This window comes from Sphaeramia orbicularis, chromosome 4 (genome assembly GCF_902148855.1).
Source record: "Sphaeramia orbicularis chromosome 4, fSphaOr1.1, whole genome shotgun sequence".
Lineage (NCBI taxonomy): Eukaryota > Metazoa > Chordata > Actinopteri > Kurtiformes > Apogonidae > Sphaeramia > Sphaeramia orbicularis.
Window position 1 is genome coordinate 23,453,948 of NC_043960.1, and position 13,133 is coordinate 23,467,080.

Sequence of the window (13,133 nt, forward strand, 5' to 3'; positions counted from 1 at the left end):
ACACAGTAAAGGAGAAGTTCCAAACCTTCTGCTAGGCTGCATTAAATTAACAAAAACAAATGCAAAAGACTGTCTATTACTTTGAGAAATTAAAATTTGAATGATAAAGTTTGTGAATTCATACACTGGTCACATTTAAAAAGACTATCTGTGAACTGTTACCAAGAAATTACTCTTTATTTGTAATTTACCTACATCAGTATGGACCACCACAAGTTGTAAGTGACACTGTTAGTATTAAATACATTAAATAAAGCATTGTGATTATATCTGGCTTGTTGCTTTAAAAATAAGTCAACATTTTGGGTGATGCATACAATGGTAAAGAGTTGTCCACATGTTACTATGGCAACCTGTCCACATGTTACCACATTGTCATGTCAATAAAACAGAGACTTTTCAATATTTTACTCCAAAATATATTTTTCAGCATAGTTGAAAATAATATCTAAAAGGTTTTGTCCTACTTCATATCAATTTCTGTCAAGAACTGCATGTTTTGAATCTTTGCGTAACGCTTAAAAAATTGATGTTTGTTTCAAATCCATGTGTTACCTCAAATATATATAATACATGCATATAAGTTACTTTGTTTACATGACAGAGACTGTTGAACATGAAATGTGTCCACGTGTTATTGCTTGATTGGACCCTCAAACATCAACACCAGCAGATCTCCAAACCGTGTGGTGACCCATTCTATCTGTGCTAATGTAAATTACACATTACACGGTAAACCGAAATGTAAATATGATACAATAGAACATAGTAATTACCAGGATGTACACTCAAAACAGTCCAAATATGGAGTGTGGACCGCTGGAGATTTCTCACCCTCACTAATTGGTGTGCTAAAAATACAGTATAATACAAACAATTAAAAGTTAGTTCCAGGTACTCTGGCTTGTTCCCACCATCCATAGACACGCACCCCTAAAACACCCATAGGTGTGAATGTGAGAGCGAATGGTTGTTCATCTCTTTATGTCATTCCTGTGACTGTGAACTGGCAACGCTGCATTTGCCTGTTGGTAGCTGGGATAGGCTGCAGCATCCTAGCAACCCTCCTGAGAATTAAGTGGTTTGGAAAATAAATTAATGAATGAGTTGGGGAATAATGCAGCACATAATGAGCATAAAGGTACATTTAATAGTGCAAATACCAATTAACCATTAGAAGCAGCAGCAAAGAGTATTGTGTTTGCTGTTTACTTTAAGTGTGCAACAGCTGGATTTATTTGGGCTGCACAAGTAAGCACATGATGTATGCAGTGTTCTACGTGGAAGTATACGCATTCTGAGAAACACTGTAGAACTTTCCAGACATGCAGCGATTATTTTTGGTAGATAAGGAAAAGTATTTTTGAATAATAAAAAAGATTAAAACCTCATAGTGTTTGTTATTTTTTGGCCACATCACTCAGACCTGCTATATTACCTCAACATAATGCAGTTTTAGAATATTACGTAGCTGGATCATGTTTACTGTTGCAGTAGCCAGGTGTCTATCAGGTTTCTGTTAAAGCATTAATCCCATCTTCCTTTAAATATCAACTTCACAGTGCTAAAGCTGTCAGCGTGGGTTGTCAGAAGAGCTGTCATTGTCTGAACCTGACTGCCTCAGCATTATTAAGGCCACAGGTCCTGCAACATGTTTTGCTTTGAGATGATTAAAATCTAACATCCTGGGAAATGAAATGTAAGCCAGCGATCCTGGTACCCAGGGGACAGCGTTCCATCCACTTAAATGCCATTAAATGCAGAGAGTGGGTTTCTTCTGGGAGAGGGGGCACATACTCAGCTGCAGGCGTTACATGGCTGATTATTCTCAGGGGAAACAGGCTTTGAGCTGCCTCTGATTTGGAATGAGCCCGTAGGCTGTCAGAGAGTGTAAGAGCGGTAGTTCTCAGCCTTTTTAGATTGTGAAACATCAGATTTAAAAAAAAAAAAAGAAAAAGAAAAAACAGTGTTGAATGATGAAAATGTTGTAATGTGGAAACACACTGGCTACATTTCAGCAGCAGAACACACCCTGTGTTAACCAGCTTCAGCTTATTTGGGCTGTGAAAGGTTATGTAATTGTGTCTCGGTCTGCCCACTTCTTCTGAATATGAGAGATTCTGATGTGTGAGAACACCAGGGAGAAATGTTGTTTAGGATCAGTGAAACCTGTTGTGATGTCTGTTTGTTGCATCCACAATGTGCCACCGGTACCCACATGGATTGTCTCTGCACCGAGCTCTGATCACAGGGCTTTACATTTTCACCTGCTGTTATATATCCTGCGTATGGTTGTTATTTTTGCTGATGCTGACACCTTTGCTTCAGAACTAGTGCTTAGATTATATGTTCTCTAATGCATTTGTTTTTAACAAAAAGCTACATCACACAATATAAATCTGTATTTTTTAGCTCAGTCTTTTTTATACTCTCAAAGCAGTTTTAAAACTGCTGCTGTAACCTTTCCAAAAACTTGAGATATTGTCAATGAAATTGTACCAAAGCCATTTATACACTTGCATTTAATGTGAACACATTCCTCTTGTGCAATTTATGTCATCAAAACTCAGTTTTCACATTTACAGAACAGCTACTCAAACAATATTTTGTGCATTCAGGGCTTTTCCCTCAGAGATTGTGTATGTAAATATTGGATCTTAGGTAGATTTACAGAGATACATAACAGTATCATAAAACACATTAGATCTTAAATGTTAATATTAAAAGTGTAAAAATATTGCAGCATTTGATCTATATATTTAATATATTCAGTAGAAAATATTTCATGTTCTTTTCCATTGTGTTATCTTTTACTTTATCACATGTAAACAAAGCATTATCAAAAACGTGACAGCAAATCTGATAAGTGTAGTACTTTAGTCCTGCAACTCCTGTGGATTAAGTGGTTCAGAAAATGGATACATGGATCTTTTTTGCTATTTTTATGTTGAATTTAAAGTTTTAACACTGAGTACTGGACTGAAGCTGAGCTCTACGTTGGCATGATATAGTGTGAATAAAGTGATGCTCTACTCACTGTTCAAAACTAAACTTCCCTCTATATTTTTGATTCATTGTAATATATAGAATATAGCCCAATGAAACTATGGCTATATCAGTTCTCTTCTGTTGAGTTAATTAATGACACTTTGTGTATTTTTGACATGTTAAAATGCAAAGAAGAAACACTCTCTTTACATATGTCGAAATCAGATTGGAAGGCTCGTACAGTCAGTTTGTCTGATACCAGATTACAGTAAATGGGTTTCTCTTTTGCATGGCAAGTAAAAAAAATAGCCTATTATTTGGGGAAGCTGACTACAACCTTACTGCTTACTTGTTGCTTTGTCTTTGTGTTGTCTGGTTGGGCTGTAGATTTTGCATTGCAGTGTGTTCTTTGTGCATTTACACCTGTATATAAAGGGGGCTTTGTGGAGTAGTTGATCCATGTTGAACTTTGTGAGTAAATTGAATTTATTGTCTCTGTTAATGAAGATGGTGACATGGTGCCCCATAAAATTTCTGCTCCTCTGAGATAGGATGGTGTTATGCAACTAAATATTGGAACAACAGTAACATGGTTAGAGGTCTGTTTTTGTTTTGCTTTTGTTTTTTGCCTCTGCCAAAGAAGTTATGTTGATGTAATTGTTTATCTGCATGTGTCCATTACTGATTTTCAAAGATCTGGGCCACGGACTAACCCATTCAACAGTTGAGCAAATTCATAGAAATTTAACTTTCACCACATTATAAGATAGAGTATTTAATTGCTCACAGAATTGCACTTTATAATAATATTGACCTTGAACAGATTTACTTCGCAGGAAAGCCTATAGATTAAGTCAACCCTGCAAACTTCCATTTAAGCAGATCCTGCGTTTGGATACGTGTTTGCCTATCCTCATTATTTCGCAGCCAAAATAGCTATTATGTTGTCCATGCTGAGACTGAAAAGGCATCAAAAATTGAATTTAACCAGATAACTGTACTGGTCTGTAAATCCCATTCACTGAACAGCAGGGGACAGAATGAGGAGTCCCCATTCACTAATGAATCTCTCTGTCTTTTCTTTTGCAGGCTAGGTGTGTGCGTGCTGACCTCATGGTGTAACAGGAGTAAAGATGAGCATTAGCAGTGATGAGGTCAATTTCCTGGTCTACAGATACCTACAGGAGTCAGGTATTCCCCTAAAGTCCCCTTATATTTAATGTCTTCTTATCAACGAGCAGACTGAGACTTCAAGAGGGCTGAACTGGATTGTTTTAATGAATCTGTTTCGTGTGCATTTTAATATTCCCTGCAGTTAAATTTTTTTTATTATATTCAGCTGTGTGTGTTGGTTTTAGCTGCAACTACCTTCCAGTAATTTTTCCAGGAGTCATTCTGGTCTGATGCGCTTTATGTGGAGCATCTATTAAGAGTGCCGGTGGTTCTTTTGTTTATTATTACTCTGTTAATAAGGTTTAAGGGCTGACAGAAGAGTTTGATGTCTGATTGATGGCACTTCTGGACTCCCACCGAACGGAAGATTTAGTAGAACATTTGTGCTGTGGTTGTGGTTCGGGAGACACAATAACAGGACCCTTGAGCAGTGTTGTCATGTAATGTTTCGATATGTTTTAGGTTACTTGTGGTGGAACAGACCATAGTTGACTCACTACTTCCTAGTCTTTGATATACATGTGGATTATACATTAAAGTGAAGCACAGTTTTACTGCCAAATTTTTTTTTGCTCTAAAAATTTTAAACAATTGCGATACCTAATAATCCCCCAATTCTCAATGTAGGCTTACAGTGAAACGGTGCAGACTGAATAGTGTTGGTTGATGTAAACAGAGCATGTTAAAAGTCTGCAGTCATGGTTTGTGCAGCATCGGAAGATCACAAAAAGACTCCTGTGTCATTTTCATGTGAGCATTTTGATTCACCTGTAAAATATGATGGTATGTTTTGGTTAAATGAGCTAGAGTTTGTTTGTTTTCCAGTTTTGCAGTTCTGGTCTGGTGAGAGCTCAAAAATGAATGCTGAACGGCTGAACAGACATTTGTGATTATGATAGGTTGTGTCAAATTAAAAAAAAAAAAAAAAAAAAAAAAGTGTCCCACATTAGCAGTCTGTGTTAATAGCATCATGTTGCTAAATCTAGCTTGTTTTGCTTGAATAAGCAATGTGACAACCTGTGATTTACTCCTGAGCGTATGTCTGTATCATGAAAGATTACATTTCAGCAGATGGAGGAGGAAGATGGGCACGGTGAGCACTGGTTGTGTATTAGAAAGTTAATGTGTGTTTTGGGGCGATAGGATATGGCAATAATTTGAGACCGAAAAACGTAGAAAACACATGTAAACAAAGCATTATTAGAAACGTGACAGCAAATCTGATAACTGTAGTGCTTTAGTCTTGCATGGCCCACCCTATTTCAGCAGCACTGAAGATGGTGCTGCTCCACTCCTACTACTTCTTCTCATTATTTAGTGTTTATTGATGGTTGTGAAGCCAGTTTAGAGATGCATTGGTGCCACCAGGTGAAGTGGAGTTTTGTTTGTTTATTTATTTTGAATATAACATCAAAATCATACAACAAAAAGATTTATATTAAAAGAAAGGGAAACATTCAAAAAGGATCAGGAGGAAGTTTAACTTATAATCTCCTGCCCCCTTACCCCATCCTTCTACCTACCCTAAATTCCCATGTCAGATCCCATAAGTAACTCAAAAATCCTGCACGTATCGGAGTAAATTCCTGACTAAGCACAAAACACAAAAATTCTATACATATCAAGGATAGACTGTCCATTTTGCAACAGCATTTCACATCAAAATAAACTGTCCCTTTCGTAGCAGTAATACACGTATCAAAAACAAAAATAAACTATCCGTTTCATAACCATAATGCACAAATCAAAATAAACTGTCCATTTCTTAGCAGTAGTATTACATATCAAAAATAAACTCTGTCCATGTTGCTCAACTTTTAGTCCGTGGTTTTGCCAGTCTCATTTCTCCCCATCTGCATAGTGGAAGTTCAATACTTACTGGTAGGGCTGCTCAATTATAGAAAAAAAAAAAATCACGATTATTTTAGCAATAATTGAAATCACGATTATTAAAAACGATTATTTGTTAACCTTAAAGTTGTTTATTTTTTTCTTGCAAAACAATGTAAGATATACTCTTTAAACATAAATAGAGCTTTTAACCATTAAAACAAAGTATGTTCACTTTTGTACGAAACAAAAAAAATCTTTGAATGCAAATAAGTATACTGTAAATTCAAGTATGTTTCCTTTTGTAAACAAATAGTACACTGGAATTAAACTGCTCTAGACTTGCCATAGAACTGGAGCAATAAAAAAAAAAAAAAAAAAAAAAAAAACTCACGTAAAGTGCAAATTATAAATTCAAGTATGTTCAGTGTAGTATGAAACATAGTAAATTCAGTGGCGTGCCGTGAGGTTTCAGTTAGGTTAATACGGGAGTTGCAGCATAAAGAGATTCGGAGACTGAAGATTGCATTGCGGACGAAGTTGTAGACGGAGTTTTTTTTTTATGTGTGTTAGTTTTTCATAAGATTATGATAAAGGTCGCGGTGGTTAAACTTTAGATGGTTAAAAAGGTTTGCTGTGTTACCGGTCGGTGCGGACACACCTACGAAACACTTTTTGCACGTAATGGGTTTTTGCTCTTCATCAAACCCAAAGTGATTCCATACAATTGAATTTGACTTGCCTTTTTTGTTTACCAAGCACTCTGCTGCGATTCTCCTGCTATTTTTCCAGACTGCTAGGTACAACTTTCCTCTTGGGGTGGACCTGCCGGCTAGCAGGCAGCTGTAGCTTAGAGGGGGGCGGGGCAGAGCAGCTCATGGTAGCTTGTGTGCGTGTGAATTAAACAACTCAAAATTAATAATTGTTTTTTCTCGATTACATAATTTTTGTAATCGTTGCGTGTAATTATTGAAATCGTAATTGAATTTCGATTAATTTCACAGCCCTACTTACTGGTAAGATCTGGTATAGTGGTCTGGTGTTTGGCTTCCTATCAGACCGGATTGAAAAGTTTCACACAATAGTAGAATGAGCTCATCTGATACAGCTGCTGTGCTTTGGAATATAGCATGTAGAACGGAACTCCACCAAGTTTACCAATTCAGCCAGACCTTAACTGTGTAAAATTAATTAAAACAAATTAAATGCTTAAAATAATTAAATCACATTTCTGTTTTTTCTTTGTGCATCTGTTGTCACACTTTATGGGTCAGCTCAGCATTTTTTTGCATTGGGAGTAGGTTTAATCCTGCCAAGAGACAAACCTGAGTGATTGTGTTACCTCTGCCCCCAATAATGTAGGATAAAGTCTACTACAGTTCATTTCAGTTGAATAGTATTTGTAAAAGAAGCCTCTCCAGTAATATGAAACACTTTTCTGAGATTAGTTTGAGGGAGAATAATAGGAAGTCCTGGTGGAAAAAAATGTAAAAGTTCTAGAATAATGTTTTATTATAAGCACACAATTGATTTTTCCATTAAAGAAAACTGAGAAAGTGTTTAATGTGATTTAATTTTTTTGCAATATCGTCCAATCCTACTGAATTTACAACCCCCTGCCTGCCACATGTTTTTTCATATATTTAATAATATCAGAATTGCTTTCAAATGAAACTTTGTGTTAACAGAACATAATTTAGATGACATTCCTTGCCAGTGTGAAAGGAGTGGTATTTTGTTTTTTAAAAAACACTTCCCTGAGGTCTACATAAACTGTAAATGCTATGCTTGGGTCTGAATTCTTCATTAATTCAACTCCACAGGTTCATCTTCAACCCTATATTTGAGTAATGACACCAGAAAGGTTGTTTTGAGCACTGGCCCTTTAAATGCAAATAAGCCATGCCCCACCCCTTCCAGGTTGTTGGTTGTGCTGCTCTGTGCCATTCAACCAACAACTGAACATTTTAGGTAATCAGCTCAAAGTTTGGACATAATTTCAGTATGGACTACAACCGCTTCAGCTGACAAACAATTATGTCGTACTTGGAGACGTGTTCGTTGGAAGTCTTGACCTTATATGTGCAAATGTCGGGATGTAACTAGTTATATACATAACAAATTAAGCAGGAATTAAAACAGGTTGTAGAAATCCACTCGATTTTTGCCAGAATTAATATAAAGATAGCTTTGCAGCACCTGGAGGGTTCAAATTCAAACTTTATGAACTATTAGGGTCCAAATACACAAATAAATGTACCAAAGACTAATAAAAGTGGGTTTAGTGGTCAAAGTAGGACCCCTTTAAAATAACATATGGCAGCTGTTTAGGTAGCAGTGTGATTGGAAACCATGGTGTGATGCCCATCTTTATATACCCGTTTGCCCCAGATCCTGACAGAAGGTTAAGTCTTGGTTTGTCATTGGGTGGCAGTTGTTAGTTTTCTGCAGTGTTGACACAACAGTATCAGTGTGGTTCAGTTGTGTTTATGCTGCTGGTGGTCAAACAGCCCTGCATGTCTGTGTCACAGTTTGACGTTACACTTTACAGAGGAAGGAGAGATTGTGTCACGCCTTGTCTTAAAAACAGTCCATGTCACACATGTAAAGGCAGGCATATTCCTGCAGAGCAGCCGTGCAGAGCGCTGACCTGCACGGCAGCAGTACATCTGGATCTATGTGATAAACTGTTAGTTCAGACACAGAGAGCCATTGATACTTAAAGGGGTCATTCATAAATTCAGAGGGTAGGGAACAGAAAATCAGTTCCAAGTTACAAATTATGTGCTGATCGCTCCCTGAACATGCATAAATATCTGTAAGGACCATATATACAGTAGGTAGTGAAGCTGAATGCATGGCTAATACTGCAACAGTGTAAAAGAATGACTGCGGTAAATGGTCTCACTTTAAGGGGGGAAAAAAATGACACCAAGGCGAAGTGCAATGCATGTGGGAAGCTAATTAGGTGTTCATTGATTATTGGGACGGGTAGAGTGAGGGGAGAGTAATCAATGGCATTACTCTCATGGACACTGAAAAAATACATATAAAAAACACATAAAAATGCAAAAATAAATTTCCACATCACCTGCTGACACAGATGCATTATATTCACTTATTCAATCACAGAATTAACTTCACCTTAGACCAGTGTTTTTCAGCCTTGGGGTCGGGACCCCACCAGGGGTCGCCTGGAATTCAAATGGGGTCGCCTGAAATTTCTAGTAATTCATGAAAATAAAATAAAAACTTACTAATAAAAAAATATATATGGTGAGTTGAGAGAGACAACAATACATAAAAGACATGACAAACTCTGAAGCTTAAACTGAAGCACTGTGGTACTGTTTCTTTTAAATGTTAATTGTGGTTGGTTTCAGATGCTGCAGCTCTTTTATAATTCATAGATTGAGTTATTGTTTGTTCAGTATTAATTTGCAGCCTTTGGACTGACTGTACAAAATTCTGACTTTGTGCACTTATCTCAACCTGGCTTTTCTGCCTCTGTCCACAATAATATACATTATATAGCCTTAATGTCATGGAAAATTAGCGTTTATTTGCAACATAGTATAGTAAACTATTACATGAGCAAAAACAAATACATTTTAGCAAAATAAAAAAAAGTCTGCGTTTTGAATGTCTGGGGTCGCCAGAAATTTATGATGTTAAAATGGGGTCACGAGCCAAAAAAGGTTGGGAACCACTGCCTTAGACTATACCAGTTGTTTAAAAATATGCTGCATTGTCTATCTAGTCTATGTATCCGTATATTTCGCAGACTCTTTATGTCTTCCACAACTTAGCACAGTATGATACAATAACAAATACAGAGACAGTTTGAATTTGTGTTTTATCGATTGCAGTCCTGGGTTGTGCTCCAGTCATGTTATCATGCATTATGAGTGTGTTACTCTTTTGTCTGAAATGCAGGGAAACTGTTGACCCTTATAAACCCAGGCCAGTATTCCACTGCTGATGTGTGAAATTAACCTAGAGCTGCAACTGATTAATCGATTAGGTGCTTGAAGCCAATGCAAAAATTCACGATTCGTTTAATCGACTTGAACCGATTGAAGGGAAATATTCTATTGCAGTTTCCCTGAATTGAAGCTTCTTTGTTTGTCACAATAAGCGTCCATGTGAAACAGAACAGTGGAACCAATGTTTAACAGCAGAGAAATGAAGGAAACAAAGCTTTAATTCAGGAGAATTGTGGTTGAATGTTTTTTTTTTTGGATCACTTTGAGTCGATTAATCATTTCACCTCTAAATTAATCTCTTTCTCTTTATGAAGTTGCAGAAACCTCTACGTGTTGGTGCATTGAATAAAACTGTTTTTTTTGGGGGGGAGGGTAGAATAGTATCTATTTCCCAAAGCATGCTCCCTTTACAAATTAAAGTCTGTCATGTTACAGCAGTTCAGTTTCAGGAAAAACAATGTGTTCTGATGATGGATGATGCCACATACCATAGTTATCATCATTCTATTCACTCTATAGGTGCAATGATTATGTGAACATGTGTAACACATTACTTTTTTGTCCTTAATCCGTAAAAGAAAATATTCTGATCAAGTTGTTCACATTTTCATTGCTCGCTATCTCAAAAGATCACATATCATGCTAGCAGTTCTGTCTTGTAACTTACATCGTATCCCATTGTCAAGCTCATGTGAGTACTAAGGCTACGTTCAGACTACAGGCACATGTGGCCCAAATCCGTTTTTTTGCCCATATGTGACCTGTATCTGATCCGTTAAAGACAGTTTGAACAGCACAAATCTGATCTGTTCCAGTCCAACCGAGGCCACTTTCATATGTGGTCCTAAATCCAACACACATCTGAAGTCGCATTGTAAAATCTCAGTCTGATTGACCAGGTCACATTTATCGAAACTTTTCGTCATTGAATGCGACAAACGTCACAATTCTGTGTCCCAGGAGTGTTACTTTCGTAAACACAGTGCGTGCCTCTGTGGACCTCTTTTGTGCATGTGGGCCACTTCAGGGTTGCATTCAGTTCATATACAACTGATAGAAGTCGCGTTTAATGTGTAATATGAATGAGCACACAAAAAAATTGGATTTCACCCAAAAATCCTGCTGTCTGAACGGAGCCTAAGTCACTGCTCTGTCAGTCGGGCATGGTCAGCGACATGTTGCCTTCTTCATGGGCTGTTCCATGAAGTGACGAAAACTCTGTATTGTCGGAATACCTGGGCTGAGATGAACCGGTAACTGACTGGTGTGCAGCAGAAGCAGGCATTATCGGCCAGTGCAGGGTTGCGTCTCTAGAACAATGGCAAAATGCTAACCTTACGGCTACACAAACAACAAGCGCGAACGCCTGTTTTCCACTTAATCTGCTCACTGACTCCTGCTTGTTTCCTAGTGACGGGTACGTCACTTACATCCGGCAATGACTGCTCCCCATGGGTTCTGCCCATGGGTGAAACTTGTATAATAAAAAGGTCCTGTGTGTCGCATCTATGGTGCTTATAAGTGATATGCAAAGCACAATTAATGCCGTAAACATGACCAGTACAGGTACGCTTTAAGCAAAATTAGTATTTAACTAATATTTCTGATTTTTACATGTGGCCATAAATACCATTATAAATAAGTTTATTTATTTTATTTTTTTTTCAGTTTTGGGCTGGTTACAGATATCCAGCTCTGTGAACACAGCCCCCTTTCATTCCTTTAAACATCTTGTAGACAGGCAAGCGTCATAGTAAGGAATGCATGATCCTAAAAATCTAGGCCAGTACTGATAATGACATAACAGTTTGGTGGATAGCCAATGCCTGTGCTTTTTCGCTTTGTTTTGACATTGTTTTGCTTGTGCTACCAGGCTAAAATCACATTTTATGTCAATGAATTTGATGTCAACTATACTTTAAGTTTTCCACACATGCCATCAGAGTTGCACACAGTTCAGCACACAACACTGGCCTTTTAGCTGTAACAAAATAGAACTGAACAGCAGATTAAAATCAAATGACTATCGTCTTACTGGTACTGATATTCAGCCAATGGATCACTTCATCCCTATTTATAACATCAGTGCATTTCCAAAAACCTGTTGATATCCTCTTTCATAATGCTTAAATGTAGGCATGTTTCTGGTTCCAACCAGAATTTTGTCTGCTATTCTTTTGGGCATGTATCTCTAAGAGATGTTTGTCTGTACCCCAGCTGACAGCTGGGAGCTGTGTGTCATAAAAACCCCAAATGAGCCTCATTTTCTGAATGTGATGTATACACGTCCAAAGAATGCTCCTAAAACTTAGTAATATCAGCATGTCACATGTTTTCGGAAGAAGCTTGGGATATCCAGATGGAATATGCTGTTTACACAACACCTGTCACATTCAGGATGTTTGGAATAACAGTGGAATATTAGTGTGTATGTTAACGTAGTGACTCCTGCCATTTCTAAATAGATCCACACTGTAAAGAAACATGGAGAAATTAATGCTATTATTGTATATTTTAACTGGTATGTTAAGAACATTTTATGTACAGTGTCATATTTTTTCATGTAGTCTTTGTGTTTTTCTGTCCTCAGGGTTCTCCCACTCAGCATTTACATTTGGTATAGAGAGTCATATCAGCCAGTCCAACATTAATGGTGCTCTGGTTCCCCCTGCTGCCCTCATCAGCATCATCCAGAAGGGCCTGCAGTATGTCGAGGCTGAAGTCAGCATCAATGAGGTCAGAACACACACAGACTCTCATCAAGCTGCCCTGCTCTTCTCTCCACACTCTCCAGTCTGACTGATGGTCTCTCCTGCTCTGTAGGACGGCACGTTATTTGATGGGCGGCCGATCGAGTCTCTGTCCTTGATTGATGCCGTGATGCCGGATGTGGTTCAGACCAGGCAACAGGCATACAGGGACAAGATGGCCCAGCAGCAGGCTGCTGCTTCTGCACCAGCGTCGACCACTGGGGGCAGCATTGCCGGCAGTGCCAAGAATGGAGAGAATACTGCCAACGGGGAGGAGAACGGAGCCCATGCCTTAGCTAGTGAGTTCAAGCCTTTCAGGGTTTTAGCAGCAAACTGACTTTTAACCCTTGCTTCAGGTAAAATGTGTGAATTTTGTTGGTGGGCAAAAATTGACCCCTGTCTAAGG

At 37.9% G+C, this 13,133-nt stretch overlaps 1 protein-coding gene across 1 annotated transcript in view; it reads left to right on the top strand.

Annotated features, from left to right (window-relative positions):
* Positions 1-13,133, top strand: part of tbl1xr1a (TBL1X/Y related 1a) — a 61,192-nt gene that overhangs the window by 37,411 nt on the left and 10,648 nt on the right. Inside the window, exons 3-5 of the mRNA XM_030132150.1 lie at positions 4,078-4,179; positions 12,568-12,713; positions 12,801-13,026. Coding sequence (XP_029988010.1) covers positions 4,122-4,179; positions 12,568-12,713; positions 12,801-13,026 — 430 coding nt within the window. The 5' untranslated portion in view covers positions 4,078-4,121. The remainder of the gene's footprint in view (positions 1-4,077; positions 4,180-12,567; positions 12,714-12,800; positions 13,027-13,133) is intronic.